The following is a 23,392-nucleotide window of genomic DNA, read 5'->3' as shown; positions in this document are numbered from 1 at the left end:
GATCATCTGTATATATTTCCTCATTCTAGCTGCACATATGTTGCCATCCTCTGCTTTGTGTGATAGCAGACTGATTCTGAACTGTCCATTCAACAAATGATGACATCTTCTCTGAGCTCAGGAAACTGAAGTGGGCATCGGTTACTATTTTCTGAAACTTTATAGAATAAGAACTCATAAAAGAAATCACAACAATAAGTTAATTCTCATCATCCTCTGTGTGTTTAGTGTCAATTAGAAAACGTTATAAAGCAGGCAGTCTGAAACAATATGGAGAATAACACAATTGTTACTACAAGCATGTGTTTTCATACCAGTGTTAACATTTAGCTCCAAGTCAAGATAAAGTCTTAGTATGTTACAGGAAAGCATTGCATTGTAACACCGCACCCTCCCCCACAAGGTTTTTGTGTGCAAGTGTGTGTCTGTCTGTGTGACCACATGCTGTCAGTGATACCATCACAACTGAGCAAGACGCTGTCACAAAACATTGCTGGTGTGTAGCTGAGGATCAAAATGAAGGCTGAGTTTGAAAACAAGTTTTCACTTGTTCGCAATAAATTTCATTTCATTCTAATTTACTGTTTCATTGAAATGAAACTGAGCAAAGGTTCAGTCAGGAACTTGCCTCTTAAAGGTACAGTGTGTAGAATTTAGTGATATCTAGTGTTGAAGTTGCATGTTGCAGCTGAACACCCCTCACCTCACCCTCTCCTTCTAAACATGAAAAAGAACCTGTAGCTTCAGTTGTCATTAAAACTCAAAAGGTTTTAGTTTGTCCAGTCTAGACTAATGTAAAAAACATGGCAGCCTCCGTAGAGAGGGTCCCCTCGATGTAAATATAAAGTATTTAAATATAAAGGGCCTTTTATGGGTTAAAGAAAACTACAATTCATACAATTTCAACTTGTGAAAACATGATGAGGATTATTCTACATAAGATTTCTGCCAATAGATCCCTTTCACCTAAATCTTACACACTGGACCTTTAAGTCACATGCACATTTCGTGTGATTCTCTATTTTCATCCAATCACAACCTGACACACCCTCCTGTAGCCAATCAGCTGTAAGCTGCCAAGTTTAAAATGTTCTCTCTCCTGCCTGTCATTCAGCTGTCAGTTCAGTACCACTTTAAGTATTAATGTAATAATAAAGTACTGTGTATTCATGCAATACATTAATATGAGTACTGATGTTTATGATGTGGTAACAACTACTGTGTACTGGTAATACTTTAATATGATTACGAAGTACTCATGGAGTGACAATTTAGCCTGTATTTGGCAACTGGGTACTTTTACATGTAAGCTGAGTTGGGTAGGTTTGGAGTTTACACACGGAATTAGACTGTCTCATGCAACATTGCAAATGCAGGATACAGGATTTGTCATTGTTCCAGTGTGACAGAGCCACATTGTTATGTGTTTGAATCAGGTCTGCGTCAGGACTCAAAGGTGCCTTTTGTTGCCTCCTGTTTTGAGTGTCAACAAGATCAAATGTCTTTTGTCAAGAAATCTGACGTAAGGTTTTTGCAAGTATCACCGTCCACAACTTTCACCAACAAAACTGAACAACAACCCAAGTATTTGGGATGAAAAGGAAATGAACCTGACACATGTTGAGACTTTTATTTTAGGGGAGTAGAGGCAGTAAACATGATCAGAAATATGGGGATACTGAAAAAGTATTTAAATTGGTTGAAGGGGACCAACAAGACCACACATGTCCAAAACACTGCTGTACAACTGGTGACGAGACTCATCTGATAAAGGAAGAGATTTCATAGAAAGTGAACTTTAAAGAGTTTTTAATCAGCTACAGGAAAAGCTTGTAGAGCAGGGACTCTCCACACTAACATGATAATTTACCGAGTAAAGTACCTGCATTGATAGCTTAACTGCAGCTGACGCACAAAGTCTCATGGTTCACTTGTCATGTTTTAGTTTTATTTTGCTTTTCTCAGAACAAACTTATATCAACAAAAGTACCTTGATGAGGATGATAGCTATGTCAAGTAGTCCCGGAATGACTGGTAAACATTTGAAGATGTTTGGGTTGAACAGGCCTCTGGTATTTCTACGTCACTGTCATTCATGATGTTTTTCTAAATAAGTACTTGAAGGTATTGATTGTTCCTATGATACAGTTAAGGTGTATTACACACATTACGTCATGGGCAACATTAGTTTGAGTTGAAATATCCAAGAAATTCTATCTATTGATCTGTTATATTTAAAATAAAATTAAGTATCTGTTCTTTAAACAGATGTACAACTATCGAAAAAACTGCGTTAGTTAATGTAACAATTAAATACGTGCCATGTGAATATGATGATTATCTCCCACGATGTACGTCTTGAACATAAAACACATAAATATGTAATGTAACATGGCTTGTTCTAATGTGCACACTATTAAAAAGGATGGTGGTTATTTGGTGGTTAATTAAAATGTAGTGTTTAACAGATGACCTTAAAAACAGGGATTAGATAACAGTGCAACTAAAATGACCAAAAATGTATTTTAGTTTAGCTCATATTTCTGTGTACCTCATACTCTATTTTGAGTTTTTTAGTTTTCCCCTTATACTTTATTCAATGTAGTGTATAACATAACATACAGAATTTCAAGATCCATGTTTTTTTCCCCCATTTTTAGTAAATCACAATGAAAATGAAAAACACACAAACACTGAAAAGAAAACCATCACAACAGCACAAACAATAAGTAAATAAATAAAAGAGAAAAAACAGGTACCAACAGGCCCCTTCACCCCCCCCCCATCCAGATAGCTTAAACAATTAAATAAAGTTCAGTAGCACAGTAGTTGTGTTGTGTTGTGAAGCTACAGTGTGATGATACAGTGTTAAATTAATAAATATAGCATAAAAGACAGGTCAGTCTCACTCGTAGCCCGATTGTTAAAATATCAAATGAAAGGTTGCCATTTATTACCTTAAATGATACTTAGATCCCCTGAGTGCTTATTTATTAGTGTGCTCAAGAAAAACACCACATCCGTTAGCCAATCAGACTGAGATGGTGGGATAGGAGCAAGCAGCATTCTACGAAGTGCCAAAAGAGTGATGAAGGCAATAATGCTTTAGTCCCATATTGGGTAGATTTGGCTGGCACTCCAGAGATTGCTAGGAGGGGGCTTTGTTGTATTTTTATCTCCAGAATTTTGTGTCAACAACATAGCACCAGAAGTGCTACTTTGAGTTTTTGAAAAAACGACCCTTAGCCTAACCCATTTTGAAATCATGAATTTCTGAGATTTTTCAAAACAAATTGGTGTCAGTTTGTGCTACTAATAAATGAAGGTGTTTAAATACATTTCTACATAATATAGGCCCCAAAACACACAGTCATGCTTCACGACAGCAGTTTTTCTTTTAGAATCAGTCGCTCAATAATTCTACGTTGAAGAGAATTGGGATTGGCCGTTTCTGGGGCAATAGGAAGGGAAGTCATTAAAAACCAAGGCAGGCTGCAGCACATGCAGCTAAACATCTTTTCCCTTTTGGTTTTAGGGGTTTATAATTCATCGAAAACTGGGGGGGGTTCATACTCAAGACATCATTTGGATATAATTACATTAATAAAGGGAGAAACTCTGAAAACATTTTCAGGTACAGCACTTACTGCCTCTGATCATCAGGTGCCGTCTCTGCAGCACATTTACACCTCAGGTCCAGGAGTTCTGTGTCGGACCTGTTCAGACGCATGTTACACATACAACAGAAATAAACTGTCTCTCAGGGAACAGAATGTCTGTCTTGTGCAAGTAAGGTGTTAACTCCACATGTCAATTCAACAGTCTGTCCTTTGTTGGCACAACAGCGCACCCTTGTGTCCAAAACCGAGTTTCAGCACGTCTCCTGCCAGACACCGTGAGCTCAAGCAAAACCACAGACTGTAACCACACTGTACATATACATGGAGTGCATATATATTCCCACCACAGAGGAGGCAGGACTAACTTTCCTGTCCTCGCTCCCTACCACTCAAAGTGTTTTCCAACCTGACTCATGGTTTCCCATTGACGCTTCTGTTAGAAGTGGAGTTCTTGTGGCTCAACCAGGACGACAGGAGGCTGCGAGGCCTCGGTTGCCGCGCAGGGGCCTGCGCTAGGCGGACCATGCGCGGCGAACGCCACACCTTAATGGTAGAGTCATCGCTGGCGGACAGCAGCAGCTCCTGATCGGAGGGGCTGAATGCCACCGAGTTCACCACGTCGTCGTGCGCCAGACGTGCCAGGCAGATGTTATAGTGACGGTCCCAGATGTAGCCGTGCTTGTCCTCAGCTCCACTACAGGAAAGAGAGTGGAGGGATGGGTCAGCACAGCCTTCACAACAAAATCATTTCAACACTGCTGTCAGGTTATGTGTTTCAATCTGTCATTATATGGGCTAAATCAGAAGATTACATTCATCATCAATAAACCTTTCAAAATAGGTGTTAGGTGGGTAATCTTAAGAAAAAGGAGGAAATCATGTGTGACTCATATAAGATTATATGATTATTATAAAAAGAGACAAAAGAGCTTTTACGACGACATGAGCATCCATAATGTGGTGACAGATTTCCCACCACTATTCATACGTGACCACTAAGTACACGGTCTCACCTGGCAACAAAGTCCCTGCTAACATCAAGGAAGATGAAGAAGCACTCGTCGTTGGGAGTGAAGGCACGGTGAGCGCGCAGACTTCTTCTCTCCTCCCTCAAGCTCTTTAGATCGATGACATGCAGGTCTATCTCCTCTGCGATGGGAGGCGGAGACATGGGGTCGGAGATAACACATCCAGCAGGCCAAGCCCGACTGTTTACATAAAGGTACCTGCTCAACGAAGAGATGAAGACAAGTTAGGGTTGAAAAGACATTTCTGATCTGCTGCAGTAACACTCAGACATAAACTATACTGTTGATATGTACTAATAATCTATTTTGAGCTTTTGAGGTTTAGAAAATATTATGCGATGCTACATTACATGGCCAAATGTATGCAGACAAGCTTACTAGATTCAAGATTATTAGATTCAAATTGGATGACGCGATATGTCATTGAAGATACTGGACATTCATTATACTACTACTATACTAATACCGCCACACTACTGTAAAGGCTCGGTTGAACATATTTCCCATTGACACAAGAGCGTTGGTGAGGTCAAACTCTGATGTTTGATAATAAGGCCTCGCTGTGAAAAGTGTGCAATTACTTACTTTATATAAATATAATAATTTCTACATTCAATATCTATTACTTTATGTTTATTTACCTGTGGTCTGGAGAAAGACCCATTCCAATAATGTGTCCATGGATATCAATGACATGGTCCAGGGAATCAAAAAACTCCTCGGAGCTACGCTCTTTACCAAGGACAGGACCAGAGGTTGTCATCTGGTCGGGCTTGATCCGCTTAATACCTGGAAACAAAGATCAACTGCCACATGAGGAGACTTCTATCTACACATTTCATAAATGTGTTGCATTGTGTTAATGTCATGAATTGGTTTATTCCTCGCAGCTTGGAAACAATACCTATCTGGTGAGGGGAGTATGTAAGGCTTCCGGTGGTGAAGAGCAAGTAGGTTTTGTCTTCTTCCCCGGACTCAGGCGGCTCTTTGAGGCTGCAGTCGGGTGCCTTCGTGTGGGTTTTGCCCATAATCTTAGCCACGTGGGTTTCAATCGCCAGGTCCCTGGGCCCGACTTTTTTACGACTCTGACAAAAACGAGAGAGACACGTGGCAGAATGAAGAATATTATCTTTAAAAACATGGAACAAAATGCTCCAGATTGTTTACACGCAGCTCACTTGTATAACGTGCTCCATGTTTGATATAGTTGGCTGAGGGGCACGGGCAGCGGTAAAGCCTTGACACCTCGCCTCCCTCTGACACTCATCCTCTGCTGCTTCCTCGTCGTCTTCATCGCTGCCGGAGGTTCCCAGGTCAAAGAGGAGGGGCTGGTGCTTCCGCTGTGGCCCTTTCTGCCTCTGAGCCTGAGACTGGGCCTCATAATCCAGCACCAAGTCCGGGTTGTCATGACGACGGCAGTGGGCCACCATCACTGTGCGGATGGTGCTTGCGTTAATGTTCTGGATCTTAAAAAGGCGCTTGACCACGTTGACATTCTCTGATTCGATATCCTGTCGCAGAAAATAAAAGTTTGAGAAGCAGAGAAAGACTTTGAGGGAGAGTTTTCACACAGTTAAACACAATGGCACCTGCAAGTTTCCAAAAAATTTATGGAATTGGTTTAATACAAAGCAAAAGCAAATTTTCTAATTTAACCTGATTATACAATTTACATTTGAAAAGTAATAAAGTGTTTTATAGCAATGATGAATGCATGAAAGCAAAGAGGACATGCAGTTGAAAGGTTTTTAAATACCTGACAAACACAAGCTATATTTTCCCTCACCTGGAAAGCTTTATTGAGCCACAGCACAGAGCATGAGGTCATGTTGCCGATCCAGTGCAAGTTTCCAGAGATCAGGTGGGTCTCATTCAGCCAGCAGCCGAACACATCGTACGGCTTGTTCCTTACCCGAGACAACAGTGTGTAATTTTCTGTGATGGCACAAAGAAGGAAAGTGAGAGCGAGATAGTGACAAGTAATTTAAAACATAGCTGCAATAAAACAGAGCTTGATTTTTGGCCAGTCGACAGTTTTATATGACAATTATCATTTCAGTTGTCTGTAAACTTTAATCAGGCTGAGAGTGTTTCATAAAGCTGGGAATCAACATATTTAGACAATCTTTGTTTTCAGCAAACGAAGTGAAAGATGTCTGGTATACACTGCTCTTTATCCTAGAATCAAACATATCATATGGCCGTTATTACTTGATCTACTCTCAAAGGTTATGAAACATAATGAGGACTTTGTTCGAGAAAACTTCATAATATTAATGTGAAAAGTGAACATTAATTTGTCTTCAAGAGACTTCTTCAGAATAAGACGACAGCAGAGTAATTTCCCCTTTTGACTCGTACCCAGACTGATGACGGCGATTTCCCCAGAAGAGGAGTGGTGTGGGCCCAGGTAAACCCCAGACACGAGCAGCAGGCTGTCGTCAGCATTGAACTGGGAGAACTGAGTGTAGCCCCAGTTAAACTGCCGCATGCTGGAGCTGTGCACCAATGAGAGGTTGCCATCTGGTCGCTCCGTGTCCCACAGCTGCTCATGAGAAGGAAGAAGAGACGTTTGGAAATAAGGGAGAGGATAATTAGGAAGAAGAGAGCCGGGGCCAGTAACACAATAAGGAAACAACATGAAAGCTGAACAGTTTAGTAGTATAGTGTTCCCTGCATGTCTCCAGTTTGATGTAGTCGAGTTGCTTTCTCAATACAGGCAAGCACCAGCAAGTTTCAACATTTAAAAGTATGATAGAAAGATAATTATCAAAGCATAAAGGACCTTTAACTGAAACACTGAGTTCTTTACAGTTTTACAGCAGCACTTTAAGTGGTTGTGTATTGAAATCTTTTTTATTTTATAACATTGATCTGTTGTACCTTAATTTTCGAATTGTATAATGTCGAGAAGGACTCTCACTGAACCAGAAAGAAGTCCGACATTTAAGTAAGTAACCAAATAATGAAAACAATCACTCGTCACGCTGGCAGAAAGAAGGTAAATAAGATCCGGTATGAACGTTAAATCATTCAATAATTGAATCCCTACCTTAACAGTGCAGTCTTTGGAGCAGGATGAGAATCGATGACCCCTGTGAGAGAACGCTAAGTGGAGGACTTGGTCGCTGTGCTCTCTCAGTGTCTGAACCTCCACACAGGGGATACAGTCAAATAGACGCTTGAACTCCCTGTACCATGACACCGCCGCTGCAAATGAGAGATTATAAATTATTTAAAACTTCACCCGCTCTAAACATTTGTATAAAAAGTGTATTTTGTAATAAATCATTTTTCATATAAATCCCATTTGAAACACGTGGTTATTAATATTCACCTGGGTGTCGGGGCACATGGTGGGGGATGCGGTAGTAGCTGTAGAACAAGTCCCTCCACAAGAACTCATCTCTAGAGACAGCCAGCCACTGTCTGCAGGTCAGACCAGCACTCAGCACAGCATCATAGGACAGACGCAGGAAGATCTCCAACACGAGGCTGTCAGGCAGAACTAGGCCACACTCCATAATAACATCCTATGCAACACACACACACACACACACACACATTATTAATATTGTGTCTGCAAAGAGATGTTTCTGTTAATCAAACCATTCTTGATGACAACTGTTTTCTGTATGATGCAATACAACAGCACCACAAACTGCAGCTTCCAAAATGATCATATTGAATCAACACCTTTCTAAAAAAAAAACTCAAATAACACCTGAGCAGTATGACCAACATTAAGCTTTAACTAGGTGAACCTAATAAACTGCACACTAAGAGCATATTAACTAGGGCTGGGCAATAAAACAATATAAATAATAATTGTTATATAGGTTTCATCACTAGCAACGCAACAAAAATGCAATATTTATCAATATATTACTTACACGGTGTGTCAGCATGGTGAGGAAGAAGAACACATTCACACATTGCTTTATGAAATGTTTTACTAAAAATAAGCCTTTAAACTTCACAGAAATAATAATGTGACTGATATAAAAAAAATTATTTTCATATGATTATTGGCCATTACCTCCAGCCCAGACTAACAGATATAAAATGAAGAGAGCATGACATCAGTCAGAAAGTTAAATCTTTCTGTGCAAACATCAGGAGCCTGAGGTCAATCCTCTGTGATCTGTGTCTGACAGCTGATAGTTCACACTGCTGAAGTTACAGGCAGCACTGAGCTGTGCGTCCCAAAAATACCAGCGACGTGTCAGATCCCTGACACTCAACTTAAATCCTGTACAACGTGTTTCTCATTGTGCGTAGATCCTGGGGCAGAGCCACGTTAGCGTGGCATCAAACAATCGTGTCACATTCATCACTTCATGTGGCGATCACTCTATAAAAATAACCAGGGGTCTCGTGGCTCCGCACATTCCCTCCGATCTCCGCTGAATCAAACCTCCGTGTGCAGATGACCAAACATGGACATTTTAGTCGCTGAGCGTGAAAGTTCGTAACACATTTTAACAGAGAGAAGCCAGAGCCTCGGTGCTGACCCGTGAAACATTAACAACCCCGTCCCCTGATAACCAGCGGGTGTTTGTTGTAAACCACTTGGTTTACTGCTAAGCTAGCCACGGACACCTATCCAGCTAACGTTAAGCTAGCTGTTAGCCTGGATTTGTTTTCAACTTTTCTCTCCGTCCTACGACTTCATTTCACCGACTCACGGTTGGTTTGATACATCAGCGCCATGACGCCATTAGTTAACCACTTAAGTTCAGTGCAAAGTTACTGACATGACCTGAGACTCACCTGCTGGGTCGAATTAGGCAGAGGTTGAAATCAAACAGCTAGCTAGCGCTAAGAGCTAGCAGCACAGAAATGACAACAACCCCCCCCGGTGTTGTGTGGAGCCAGCCAGACTCTATCAGCAGATAACAGGAGCATCGATGCAGCAAGAGAAAGACCAACTCAATCCATCCGGAGTTTAATGAAATATGTTTATCGTCAGAAAATCATCTCAAGAGCAACAAGGTATCTGTTTAATATTTATTCAACATCATCACTGGGACAAAGGTCTTTTAATGTTCAAACCCTCATTATTCAAAAGCTCCAACAGCAAACAAATTAGAAGTGAAGTAATAAAAACAAACAGGAGTATTAATAAGATAAATACTGTAATTGTAATAATAGTGATAAATACTATAATACTAACAGTATTAGTAAAATACTGTCAGCAATGCCAGCAATGTTTTATTTCAAGTGTACCACAAAACAGATTAAAACACATCTAACATCATACATCTGAGGAGAAAAGCATGGACAGATTTACTGTGTTTTTCTTTCTTTTATTTATTAATATTAAGCACTCACCAATCTTAATAATGATGGTAACCCTAAACATGTTTGTAATAATTTGGGGACAGAAGACCACAATACACTAAAATACTTTTATTTTCTTTATTTGTCACAATCTCATTTCAACTTTAAAGCATTTATATTGTTGAGGGCTGCAGATTATGAAGATTGAAAAATTTAAAGAAATTATAAAATGTAATAATGTCTCCAATTAGATATTAAATATTATATTCCAAAAACAAACTTTTATTTAAATTTATGTTGTCTGCATTGAATAACAAAGATCCCTTATCAATGTTGTTGTGATCACATTTAGTGTCAGAAATAACATCTTAGCATAATTTTGTTCCTTGTTTTTGTGACCATGATGTAATCACTGGAAAATATTACTGAACAACACCTGTGTCCATGCAGTAACATGATACCTCCAACAGTGAGCGTCATTCGTTTGAGCCTCAGAGGCTCTGTTAGTATAAAACGCTGTGTCATTATCATTGTTGTGTGGGTGGTCACTCATGACAACACTGACTGCACAGGAACAACAGAGCTGCTCTGCAAGACGCATGTATGAAGAGAGAAATTAAAGTGGAGGGATGCTGTGACGAATACTGTATCGTAAGTATTCCAACTTTTTTGGGGATGAGACAAAATTATAGTGAGTTTTTAAACAGGCAGATTAGTAGCAAACGGGTTTTAAGGACCAGGGAACTGTGACATATATTTTCTCAGGTGCAGCTTCATTCTCTAACAGATTTTAATCAAGTTTTACAACATGAAAATACCTTAGTGTGTAAAACAGAGTGTGTTAAACCTGATAGGGGCAGGATCATGTTACCTGCTTCTGCATTTTCTCAGCAGGTAAGACTTGCTGACAATGTGGCAGATGATACAGATAGAATAATAATTCTTCCTGTTTTACTCTGTTTCTCTACAGCACTGCGTAAAATGGCCAGCTGGATAGCTTCATGCTGTGGCTCCTTAATACCGCGCAGGGTAGCAGCAGGATGACTGTCACGGTGTAAAGGTGATCACTCATTGTGTCAGATGATACAAATAAGGATTGTTGTAGTTCTGTTGGTGTAACTGTCTTTATGTTCCTCACTGTGCAGGGCAGAATGTGTGGACAGTCTCCAGATGTGATAAAGCACCACCACCAGTTTAAAAATCCTGCAGGGTGGACTGAGGAGATGCTCTCGTTTCTATGCCCGGTCATTTATCAGTGAAGTTTCTTATCATGAAGCATGTGTGTATATGTTGCTGTGCAGTTGTTTTAATGATGACTTGTCTGAAAACTCCCTGTTGGGAAGCCAGATAAAATCTGAGAACTGACAAGTGCAACACCAACTACTAACTTACTAATGCAATATAATAAACCAATGAATTAAATAAATGGCTTCTGAGTTCATCTCTTTATCAGTGACTGTACACTCTCCAGGAGAGTATCTGGCTCCATCATGTGGAAGAAACGTGTAACTATAGATAGATAGATAAAGCTGCATTTTATCTTTCCTTGTCAAATAACACCATGCTGTTGCTTCATAAATATCACTCTCCAAAGGTGAATATGCTCACAGCTTGAAGTAGAACTAGTCTTACACAACCAGTGGAATCTGTAAGGAGATCAAATGTGACATCAAATAGTTTTTTTAACTGAATTCTCCTGATTTGATCTAAAACAGTTCAGGACAAGTATTTTAGTCAGAGTCTCCAGTGCTCTGTGCTTTTCTTTGGTTATTGGGAAAAATGTAAATGTAAAGTGATATTTCCCACATATGTTTCACTTGAAATGTGGGAGCAGCTGCATGGAGGACACAAAAACCCCCAAATGAAATTTGAACATTTTATTCATTAGTTGCCAACATAGGAACAATCTCTATCTGAGTACTGACATTTCTCAGGGTGTGATATCACCCAGTGTACATTGTACAGAAGCCTCAGATAGACATCCATTATAAAATACAAAAATTACAATATTAGATGATTACTCAGTCAGAACTAGATGATTACTTCTTTTAGTTTTTTTCATCAAAAATAAATCATCATTTGTTGAGCTCCAGTATGGAAAAATACTCATCGACCTCATCAGCCTACACCCGTTTGTCACTGACGCCAAATATGCTGAGTCTTTCTTTCGAACCTTGCCTCCTTTTTTTAGTAAAATTTACTGCCATTGTGAATTTCAATATTCACGGCATAAAATAAAACACAGAAAAACTAAACAGTGAAACTTTAAATAGGTAGTTCAGGTACGGGGGCTAGTGGGAGTAGGGGAGGGGTGGGGGTTTAGTAGGAGTAGGGGTGGGGTGGGGGGTTAGTGGGAGTAGGGTTGGGGTGGGGGTTTAGTAGGAGTAGGGGTGGGGTGGGGGGTTAGTGGGAGTAGGGTTGGGGTGGGGTGTTAGTGGGAGTAGGGTTGGGGTAGGGGGTTAGTGGGAGTAGGGTTGGGGGGGATGTTAGTGGGAGTAGGGGTGGGGTGGGGGGTTAGTGGGAGTAGGGTTGGGGTAGGGGGTTAGTGGGAGTAGGGTTGGGGGGGATGTTAGTGGGAGTAGGGTTGGGGTGGGGGGTTAGTGGGAGTAGGGTTGGGGTGGGGGGTTTAGTAGGAGTAGGGTTGGGGTGGGGGGTTTAGTAGGAGTAGGGGTGGGGTGGGGGGTTTAGTAGGAGTAGGGGTGGGGTGGGGGGTTTAGTAGGAGTAGGGGTGGGGTGGGGGGTTAGTGGCGAGTGGAGCCGGCTCTCTTCCTTGCGTCCACTGTGTCCTTCAACAAAAGGGAGAGCCTTCGTGACCTCTTCCCTTCCTGTGCAATGAACTCCAGCTGGTGACAGTAGGAGTCCATCACCTTCCTGGACGTGACCACCTCCAGGTCCTGCTGGATGAGATGGAGGAGCTCACAGAGGCTCTCAAGAGACGGCCCATCTCCGTTCTGCAGCAGCCTCTTGATGCAGCTGTGCATCACTTTCTCACCCAGAACCTTGGATTTGAACAGCTCCCCAAGAAATCTGATGGTATTGAGGGAGCGAGGGGAGGGGCTGGCGTTGTTTCGCTCTTCTCTCAGCCGATCAAGCACCCTCACGTCCCTGACTGGGTCCAGAAAAGACCCCTTTTGAGAAATGTCCTCCATTACAAAGCTCTTCCTGTACTCGGCCTGGCAGTGTTTGACAAGCAGAGACCTGAAGGAGACGCTGTCTGATGGGACGTTGACCTGAAGAGAAGAAAACCAGAAGGAAACATTAACACAAATGCAACTCACATACTCATAAACATAGTGATTTTTATCCTCAACTCAAAATGAACTCATCATTTGATTAAATTAATTTTATAACCTGCAAAAAAGATAAGCTGCTCAACTAGAAAAAGGATAAAAGAAGCTTCCAGTCATAGATGCATAACTTACTTTTGAGAGGAGTTGGCACAGCTCGGCAAAGAGTCCAGCAGAGTTGGGACGCTGCATGGCCCTCTCAAAAATGAGCTCAACCATTTCCTGCAGGCTCTCCTCAGTGTCCATCATCGTGTCCCTGAGCTGAGTCACGAAGGCTTGAAAGTTTTCAGTGACACAGCTGATGGACTCCTTGGGCTTGACCTGCTCCTCCTTGCTCACAGGTTCTTCAGAGGCAGCTGGAGCTTCATCCTCTGTCTTCTCTGTCCTCTTATAGGAGGCAGTGTTGAGAGAGACAACAGGCTTGGATTGAGGCCGTGGTTTGTTGTCGCCCCTCCAATCAGGTTTGTTTCTTGGCTTCCTTGAGGAGAACACACCTGCCTCCCTGTCACTTTGCCTCTGGAAGACGTTTCTCTTCTCTCCCTCCACAAGAACTAACATGTTTTGCTTTTGTTTTGGCATCATGTTGATCCAAAGAAATCTTAGTTGTCTTCCAATGAAAGAAGTAATCCAAGTTCAACCAACCAAGTAATCAGAAGAAAACAAGTTGAGGACTGAGTGTCTGTCACACACTTCTAAACCGTCTGTACAGAAGGTAATGCTCCTTGGTACCCTGGTTTCTGAAATGTGATGAAGAGCAAATGCAATCACACTCAATGTGTGTATCAACTGTTTTCCTTGAATCTAAACTAGAGAATGCAGGGAGGGAGGGGGGTTGCTATGGTGAGATGCATGTTTCTGTGATGCAGTGACATGCATCATAGAAACAACCAAGAATTAAAAAATGCAGAAAAAGCTTACATTTAAAAAATGCACAAGAAGTTGAAAGTAGATATATATTAAATTCACTGTGTGTGTGTGTGTGGGGGGGGGGGGGGGGGGACTTTGTTTACACACAAACATATACATACTGTAAAAAATATAAGAACATATGGAACTATACAAAATATAAGGAATACAAATATATCTAACATAATTATATTGAATATATATTAATTCATTAGTAAAGAGCATCATTTGTTTACACATAATCTAGATAGGATCACAATATTTTCAAAATGCTGGGATTCTTGTTATTTAAGTTTTAACATATATTAATGAATTGCACAAGTGTTTTACATTACAGATCATCATTCACACACATGTGTATGTCACTCGCACAGCAATTTGGGGCTTGGGGTCTTGCCTAAGGTCACACAGGGATCGAACCACCGACCTTTCTATTAATAGATAACCAACCTCCTCGCCATACCCACCCCTACTTAAAACTACTGCAAAAATTAAATATAGTGCTACTTTAAAACTGATTGGTTGTCTCTGGCCCATCCATCATTAAAACATACACAAACACACCACAACCCTATATGTAACACTTGATCTGTCCGCCCTGGGAGAGGGATCCCTGTCTTCTGACTCTCCCTGAAGTTTTCCCCCTCCTGTTTAAAAGAGGTTTTTATTTGGAAGTTTTCCCCCACACCATAGTTAAGTGTCAGAGCAGAGAATGTTGCTCCTTGTACAGATTGTTAAACTGTATGAGGCAAATTGTGATTTGTGAATACAAACGATGTTGATTTGATACTGGGTCTCCACTGAGACACTAAATGGGAAAGGAAAATGGATGGAATTATTATTCAGATTTATCGTTCGCTCGTGGAAGAATCATCAAAACATTCTAACACTCTGAGATAACAAATACACAACAAGAACTCCTAAATGATTCTCCACATCTTCACAATTGTTTCTCAGCAATAGAAAAATGTTCTCTGAATTTTTGCATCGTCTATGAACAAACTTCTTCACAGCTATGGTGCATAACAAAACAGATCATTTATAAAGTGGATGGAAGTTTTATATATAGAGTAAAAGTATGAAAATAACTTCATTTCTGGATTTCACTTCTCAGAGTGGACACAGGACTGATGAGGAAACAAAAACAAGCCGTTAAAGTGAGTAAATTCAAATGTTTTATATCTTCTTAAAGAAATCTTCTCTTTAGCTGTCAAGACAAATGACGAGGACAAGATGATCAGATTAAGTCAACTTGGAACTGCACTATAAGAAAATGTATGAATATCCGTCTGTTATCAGAAATGTGTTGTTTGCTTCTCTTTCTTCATAGTTACTGGATGCAGCAGTTTTTCAGAACCACACATTCCAGCGATTAGACATCACAAATCCAAATCACACTTTGTGTTAGATCACGTCATATCCTTTATTTAGAATAGAAAAAAGCACAGGTGTATTTACATTCACATGTACAGTGGCATACAATACAATACAATTTTACAATAACAGCGTTCTCCAAAGTCTGTACAGGGTTAAAGTGACAAATGTTGAGTTTTCAGTGTGGAGCGATGAGGACGAGGTGGAAACTGTACAAACCTCTGACTGAAGGAACTGTTCACCTGAGCTGGTGAGGATCAGAAACATGATGTAAAATTGTAGAAAATATCTCATCTCTCATTTGATATTTGACACATTTCCATAAGATTAGACACTGATAATTATTAATACAATCTGGACAGTGGTGTTTCTTCAGTACATTTCAGTTAAAACATCTTTCTGCTGGAATAACAAACCAAATGAAGTTAAAATGTCTTTGTGTGATGTTTTACTTTCACATGAACTCATTTATTTCCTTAATAAAGACCTGTCTCATCAGGAGCCCCCTCCTCTTCTCCACAACAGCTCTATTCTAAAGTGCAACGTTGTTCTGAGCGACTGTCCCTCTGTGCCGGTGTCATCATAGCACCATGGTGGGGATGTGGTGCACCAGGGGCATCTGGTGCTGGTGGGGAATGCCCGTCATCTGTGGGGGTGGAGGGGACACGCGCGAGGGCACGTCGACGCTGGACACCACCGGCTTGTGCCGTGCGCTCTTCTGGTGCGCCCTGAGGCCCGCCAGCTGCGAGTACGCGCTCTGGCACACGTGGCACTTGTAGGGCCGCTCGCCGGTGTGCAGTCGGACGTGGTTGCGCAGCGTGGACGACTGGCTGAAGCGGCGGTTGCAGAAGCGGCACACGAAGGGCTTGTCCAGAGTGTGGATGCGCATGTGAGAGCGCAGGTTGCTGCGGGAGTTGAAGCCGCGGTGGCAGATGACGCAGCGCATGCGACTCGCAGAGGAGGAGGAAGAGGAGGAGGAGGAGGAGGAGGAAGAAGAGGGAGAGCATGAGGAAGGGCCCTCACAGGAGTGGGAGTCATCTGCGAGAGGAAACAAGGAGGGAGGTTATTTAAAGGCCGCAGTTTGTCTCAGGTGGATGCTGCTGCACAGAGAGATCTAAACTCTTTTTTTAATTATCCCTGCATTGATGCGTAAAAGTTACTCACCATTCCTGCTTTTCTTCAGGTGCTCTTCATCTATTCCAGGAACTCCAGGGATTCCCAGGAATGTGTTGTGTGTGTTTCCATACCAGACGAGAAGCTCCTGGTCTGGAGGGATGGTCTGAGAGGAGGAAGGGAAGAGGGTAAAGCTCAGTTAATCAAAATGCAACGTGACTATTGACTTCAAATTGCATGACGAACACACGCAATTCTCTTTTCTCATCAGCAGGTGGCGCTTTTCTAAAGGACATCCTTGCCAGGCCTCAAATAAAATCCTTGCTCAGCCACAGTGGAGCATCACTGCTGTTGGTGTGAAGTTGTTCTCACCTCCACAGCCTTGTAGAAGATGCTGCTGCCGATCTGCACCACCTCCAGATTTTGCTCCTGCTCGTTCCTGGCGCACTTGATGTAGGTCATCCAGCTGCGCTGATCCTCCTGACTGGCATCGATGAAATAACGCACGGTGCCATCTTCATTGAACACCTGAGCACACAAGTGAAACAAAGATTAATATCAAAAACACACGATAAAATAAACATCTCTAACGATCATTTGTGGCTGTCATCTTATCAGTTGCATCACATCCCAGGTCTTATTTCCCCACAAGCTGTTTATAAATGTGGAGTCGCAGCTCACCTCCCACATGAGGTTGTTGTTCTTGAGCAGGTCCACGTGTTCAGGGGACAGGACTCTCCCAGTGAAAGGACCCATCTCTGTCCCGGCCTTGATCCAGGTCTTTGAGAAGATGCCCAGACCTTCTCCAGGGATGGAGCTCTGCGCAATGATCACCTCGCTGGGCAGCACCAGACTGGACAGCTTCTGCACCTCTGCAAAGAAAAAGGAAGAAACGTGAGCATACAACATACACAGGAATTAAACTACATCGATTGTTTTAAATGTGCAAAAGGAAAAACACAACATAAATGTAGAATAATGTCGATGGAGCAGGGAGCGTAGTCTGTGGTCAGAGCTTCTCATGAAACAGGATTTGCTGGAAAAGATCCTGAAAGCAGCAAATGGACTGGATCTTATTTTGGTCACGAAATATTAAGCTACACCTTATCCTCCGTTTAATTCGATTATCTGGCTGAATTGAAAGTTTTTGTTGCGCACAGAAACCCCCTTGGAAAGCATTTTCATCCGCATCAGAAAGGATGGAAAAAAGAAAAAGAAAAAAAAAGATCGTGCGATTCTTTAATGTCAAAATCAAAGATTTTTTTTTTTATGTGAGGCTGCGAAAAAAAGCTGTTGTGAATGGGGGTTAAATGGTCCTCTAATGCCCAGGGTCCAGCAATTTGTCATGCTTCAGATGTGATATTCATTAAAGTTTACTGGAAAAGAAACGGCTAATTCCAAATTCATTATCCTTTTAAGAACTTTGTAGCAATAAATTTGCGCTGAATGAGACGAGGACTTGTTAAAAAGACGAAGGAATTTCTGCAACAAAAAAATGGAAAGGCGATTAAATGGTTGACATGCAATGAATAGCATTAGATTTAGCCTTCACGGTGCATTATGCGAGGAACAGCAAATCTTTTAAGGGGAGAGAAAGGAGAAAAGCTCCGGAGCCCCATAGCTGCCAAGAGAGGAAAAGAGACTGTCCGGAGATTGATGAATGCGGGATAAGAGAGAGAAAAAAACCCGGGACATCTCAAAGAAAGGGAACTTTTTCTCCCCCTCGAGGTTTAAGTGGAAACTTTCCCAGGTCAAGCACAAAGTTAACCAAATGAATTTAATGCCCTGCGTCTTTCAATCGGCGGCAGTTACACGCCTAACAAGCCTCTGAGCGCCGGGTCCCGGAGCTGCGAGGGGGTCAATGCGTTAAATGGGTCGAAAGAAAAGCGGAAAAATGAGGGAAAATGTGCAAAACAGCAACAAGAGAGGAGGATTTAGTTTGTGAAGACAGGCTGCGTATTTGGGAGAGTTGGTTTCTTTGACAGGGTGGTGGAATTGATCCACATTGCGTGAGGTGGAATCGTTGGGGACAAATTGGGAAAAAAATGGGAAAAGAAAAATATCCTGATGGATTTAAGTGAAACAGGAAATTATCCAAAATCAGCGCATTCTTTAAAAAGTATGTAGTCGAGATGTATTGATGTATATTTGCTTTTTTTTTAAGCCTATGCCTTCTAGTAACCTTTACGCACAACAAAATAAGCCTGTTTGGATAAAAACATAAAATGAACCCTCATAAACCATCATTTAAATAAAATACCTTCCAAACAAGAACCAGAATAACATGAAACACTCTACATCTAAAACAAAAATCAGCAGGTGAGCTCATCCTTACCTCCAGCGAAGGACTGCGCCAGCACCTCGGCGGTGAACGCGGTCTTGGGGCAGCCACCGGTGCCGCTGTGCCGCTCCTCCGCCAGGTGTTCGCCCAGCACGTTCCTCCACCTGCCGTACAGGAAACTGTGCAGGATGTCCGAGGTGATCACGTCCGACAGCGCACGGCTCGGACACTTAAATCCAGACTTGAGAGCCAGGGCGTCGGCGGGCAGCACGGAGCCCATGGTGCAGGAAACAAACGAGGAGGGGGAAAAAAGAAACGATGGAGAGAAGGAAAGAAAGAAAAACAAGCGGTGCAGCAACAAGTAGAGCGATGAAAAAGAAGAAGGGGGTTTGGATTTAAAAAAAAGAGGAGTGAACCCACAGAGCTGCTCCTATCAGTGCGTCCTCCTGCTCTGGAGAGGCTGTGCGTAAAAGTGCCTTGTCTGGCTGTGAGGGTCTCTTTATATAAGTGGCTGAGTGACCCCTGTCTAATTACTTATTAATGACACACCCCTCGCCGTGTGTGTGTGAGTGTGTGGACCTGCCTGCTGCGCACACACACACACACACACACACACACACACACACACACACACACAGAGGGAGGGGGCCCGAGACTTTATTTAAGGCAAATTTGCGCAAAGCTGCAAATGCATCCGAGCAGTTAAAATAAAAATCCACACATATACTTTTGAATCTTTATAAAAATCGAAATCCTGCAGAATAAAAAACTACTAACCCCTTGCAAAATTACGAAGATTGTGATAAAAACATAGATTACTGCGTAAAACAAGAATAAACTGCGATGTTCGGTCAGGATAAATACGAATGAGCGTTATTCTGTTAATAAATGTGCACAATAAACGGGATGTGGACACAAATATGAAATAATAAGACAATAATAATAATAATAATAAGCTGAGAACGTTTGAAGAGATGATGTCCACGCAGAAGTGGGTCATTGAGTCTGGGAGCTGCTCGCCTATTTTTTTCTCATGGCACTCCTTATTCATGCGGTGGTGATATTAATTTTTGTGCGTGCATTTGTGCATGCGTGTGTGTGTGTGTGTGTGTGTGTGTGGAGCAAGCGCGGGAACAACAAGAATGGAAACAAGCTCGACGTGTTTTTTTCTCCACATCATTGTTCCCCGGCACAAAAATGCAAAGCTGCTTTGACGTGCTGGTTCACTTTTTGTTGAGGTATAAGCGGTTTAATATTCATGGTTGTTCGCGGGGCCCCCTCCCCTGTATTGTGACAACGTTTAGATGAGTATATACGGGGGCCCCTTTCTTCTCCGCAGCCACTGTTTTTTCCTCTTGATGGACCGGGGGGCTAAAATGGGCAGTTTTCCTTCTTTTCCAGCAGAGAGGACATCTTTATTCCATCCCCGGCTCGCAGGTTTCCTATTCAGCTCCCTCTCCAAGTAATGTCAGGGCCCTGAAACGGTGCCGCAAATCAATCTTCCATGGTGTTTTGAGGGCAATTTGACATCCATGCACTCTCCTCCTTTCACCGCACCAACTACAAGGAGGATTGTCCGAGAAGGAGGAGGAGGAGGAGGAAGAAATGGGAAAAGTTGTGCGCCCTCTTTCTCTCCATCCCTCTGGACGAACATGGACTGTGGCAGTGAAATGAGAAAGAAGATTTGGCACCTAAATACAATCGCTGATCTTTTTTGATTATCATTGTTTTTTTTGTTGCTCTGAGCTGCAGAGATAGTGAAAAGGCAAGGTGAGTGACAGGGCACGAAAAAAGATTACTGTGAAAAACAGCTGCTTTTTATGAGCGGGCCCCTCCTACGTTTTGCCCCCCCACCCCACCCCGCACCTCCTGTTTCCCAGATGAAATTTTCTCTGCTCTTTTCAATGGGATCCTTTCTCATCTAGATTGATTTACATTTATAGCATTCAGCGCACAAATCCGAGGTAAAAGGCGCGGGGACAGCGGGGCGGGGCCGCTTCTTTATTAAAGAGGAATTAAATGAATTGAATTGCGGTAACGCATGGATTTGATTTGCTTATTTATGCGTTAACCTGTGGCTTTATGCGGGAGCCGTGTAAAGCCGCGGCCGTGTCAGCGCAGGCAAATCCAGCCCCGCTTAGCCGCTCCATTGTAAACCAATTTAAACCCTTCTGCTGTCCATTTAAAGCTTATCAATTTTCATGTGGATGATTGACAATTATTGCACAAAGAGTGCGGTAATTGTTTCATTTCAAAGAGAGCTGCTGGGAGAGCTATCAAAGAGCAGGGGCTGTTTGTGGGTAAATAGCAGAGAGGACGCCCCTCAGCAGAGGAACCTGCTGATGGCCTGCAGGGAAACACTCTGGAGTTAGAATAATAAGAAACATTTAGTGACCAAATTTAAAGATGAGGGATTCACATTTTTACATTTTCAGTTGCTGGGATTTTCAGTTTTTCTTGCATATGTTCTGCTCCATGACACAAAAGTAAGAATTACAAGGTGACTTGTGCTGCTAAAATACAAATGTGCTAAAAAAAAAAAGATGTTGCAGTAAAAAATGACAATTTAGGTAAGTGAAGATAAAAAGGTTAGACAAATAAAAAAGAAAAGGTTTAAAACAAAAAGGAAATGTTCACAAAATATAAAGAAAGGGTTCAAATATAAAATGAAGTGTTAAAAAAAAGATATGTTAAAATGGTTAAAAGTAAAAACAATAAAATCAAGATGTTGAAAGTTGAAATAAAAGGTTTTAAAAAAAGCAGCCTAACCAAAACTTTACCTCTCATTCATGTCTAACACGAACCTCAACCAGTAGCTCAGATATTTGTTTTTACTCCTCGGACCAGACTTTGGTCTCACAAGCAGGACAGTGTTTATGCTGGAAGAGGTCCTTACAAAAACCAGTACACACACACACACACACACACACACACACAGAGACACACTTCTGCAGCCAGCTGGGGGAGAGGAGGGAGGAGAGTGAGTGCAGAGTCTCTGGGGAAGCTCCGCAGGGTCATTAAAAACAGATTAAGGTATCTGCCACAGTGTGGAGGATACTGAGGATCAGCTTATCTGTAGCAAAGGTGAGAGGGTGCACTCCCTCCTCGTCTCCCCCTAAAACTGCTTTTATCCCCCCCAACTCCTCTGGTTAGGAGGAGACAGGACACCTGCTTGATGAGTGTGTGTACGCACCTCAATTTACACAGCAAGGGAAATTCGGATTTACATCTGAGGCAATAATTTAAACATTATCACCTGATACTGTATAATTACAAAAAAACACTATATTCATTAGATCAGTTGTATTTTCTTCTTCATAGGTGGAATTCAGTGCATTCACTGAAGTACAATAGATATGCATGCAGGTTCTTGTAACTCCATTTTAAGATGCTTTATATACTTGTACTTTATTGTATTGGTGAAATATTTATCTGTCAGCTTTAGTGACAGCAGATTCAAATAATCAACTTAAACTATACGCAGCAGTATTTAATGTAGTTATTTTAAGTAATATATAATCTGCCCAAACAGTAAAATGATGCTCACAGATTAATGCATCACTTATGATCTGATGTCATTCATATTACTGTGAAATGGGTCAGGAAACTCATGAAAACCCACTAGTTCACCACAGCTTACGGACTTTAGCCTCAGGCAATCATCAGTATTATTATCTTGTGTTTGTTTCTTTTATTTTGTGGTTTCTCTCCATTTTAAATTTGACACTTCCAGTATGTGAAGTATAACAAATGACTGGATGCTGTGTTTCTGCTTGTGAGAGTTTTCTTCACGGTTGAAAGTTAAAAACTACACAAACATTGTGGACTAATTATTGTGAACATGCACGAACAATCACACAGATCAATACAACTCAATGAGAAAACCAGGGGAGCAACAATGCAGTGAAAGAGTCCAAGTAAAATAATTTAAAAATTATTTTAAATCCTGCACTTAATATTTCTACTGCAGTAAAAGAACAGTACTATTACAGAGCTAAGAAGTGTAGTAAGATAAAAGTACTAATGATGCTGAATGACTATTTCAATATTTGTCTTTAAGTAAATTGGGTATTTTAATAATAGGCCTAATCAATATTAATAAACTTTATAGAGCACTTTTCATTGCATAAAACAGCTCAAGGTGCTTTAAATAAAATTGAACAATGTTGATCATATTGTGTGAGTTAAAGCTTCATCTGCAATGCAGCAATTAGCAGAATAGAATCAACCTAACGAAGTAAAAAGTATATTTTCCTCATGAGGACACATAAAGTAGCAGACAGTGCAAATACCTATTTGAACAGTATTTGAGTAAAAACAACAACAGATTCTACAATATAACCATTAAAAGAATGTATATTTTTTTGTATACACAAAATACTAAAAAAGAGCTGATGATTAAATGAGTATTTGTACAAGATAATTTGGTTATTTTTCAAGTCATAGATTGTGATACTATTGTATTTGATTGTTGTAATCAAGTTGTTTTGTCCCAAACTG

The 23,392-nt window shown here is 41.4% G+C and overlaps 3 protein-coding genes and 3 long non-coding RNA genes across 6 annotated transcripts; 3 read left to right on the top strand and 3 right to left on the bottom strand.

Moving 5' to 3' along the window:
- Positions 1-1,615: 1,615 nt before the first annotated feature.
- On the bottom strand, positions 1,616-9,554 carry fbxw5 (F-box and WD repeat domain containing 5). Its single transcript, XM_020082070.2, has 10 exons — positions 9,422-9,554; positions 7,986-8,181; positions 7,701-7,858; positions 7,010-7,193; positions 6,435-6,583; positions 5,827-6,159; positions 5,553-5,733; positions 5,290-5,437; positions 4,634-4,846; positions 1,616-4,314 (listed from the first exon to the last, which is right to left on the bottom strand). The coding sequence occupies exons 2-10, from the start codon at positions 8,170-8,172 to the stop codon at positions 4,032-4,034; spliced, it is 1,836 nt and encodes a 611-aa protein (XP_019937629.1). The 5' UTR covers positions 8,173-8,181; positions 9,422-9,554; the 3' UTR covers positions 1,616-4,031.
- Positions 9,555-10,364: 810 nt separating this feature from the next.
- Positions 10,365-11,357, top strand: LOC109626285 (uncharacterized). Its single transcript, XR_002202527.2, has 3 exons — positions 10,365-10,582; positions 10,902-10,991; positions 11,077-11,357. It is a non-coding gene; the product is annotated as an uncharacterized lncRNA (long non-coding RNA).
- Positions 11,358-12,566: 1,209 nt separating this feature from the next.
- Positions 12,567-13,821, bottom strand: LOC138405378 (eukaryotic translation initiation factor 4 gamma 1-like). Its single transcript, XM_069513517.1, has 2 exons — positions 13,354-13,821; positions 12,567-13,161 (listed from the first exon to the last, which is right to left on the bottom strand). Exons 1-2 carry the CDS (start codon positions 13,798-13,800, stop codon positions 12,673-12,675), a joined length of 936 nt encoding a protein of 311 aa, XP_069369618.1. The 5' UTR covers positions 13,801-13,821; the 3' UTR covers positions 12,567-12,672.
- Positions 13,557-15,341, top strand: LOC138405379 (uncharacterized). The gene is made up of 3 exons (XR_011239111.1): positions 13,557-13,679; positions 13,813-13,930; positions 15,239-15,341. It is a non-coding gene; the product is annotated as an uncharacterized lncRNA (long non-coding RNA).
- Positions 15,342-15,522: 181 nt separating this feature from the next.
- Positions 15,523-20,173, bottom strand: prdm12b (PR domain containing 12b). The gene is made up of 5 exons (XM_020081789.2): positions 18,947-20,173; positions 17,293-17,483; positions 16,984-17,139; positions 16,663-16,777; positions 15,523-16,536 (listed from the first exon to the last, which is right to left on the bottom strand). The coding sequence occupies exons 1-5, from the start codon at positions 19,170-19,172 to the stop codon at positions 16,079-16,081; spliced, it is 1,146 nt and encodes a 381-aa protein (XP_019937348.1). The 5' UTR covers positions 19,173-20,173; the 3' UTR covers positions 15,523-16,078.
- On the top strand, positions 16,459-17,207 carry LOC109626113 (uncharacterized). Its single transcript, XR_002202501.2, has 3 exons — positions 16,459-16,588; positions 16,682-16,799; positions 16,886-17,207. It is a non-coding gene; the product is annotated as an uncharacterized lncRNA (long non-coding RNA).
- Positions 20,174-23,392: the final 3,219 nt, after the last annotated feature.

This window comes from Paralichthys olivaceus, chromosome 18, assembly GCF_024713975.1.
Source record: "Paralichthys olivaceus isolate ysfri-2021 chromosome 18, ASM2471397v2, whole genome shotgun sequence".
In the NCBI taxonomy this organism is placed as follows: domain Eukaryota; kingdom Metazoa; phylum Chordata; class Actinopteri; order Pleuronectiformes; family Paralichthyidae; genus Paralichthys; species Paralichthys olivaceus.
The sequence above is the reverse complement of the archived record's forward strand: the minus strand, read 5'-3'. Positions and strand labels throughout refer to the sequence as shown.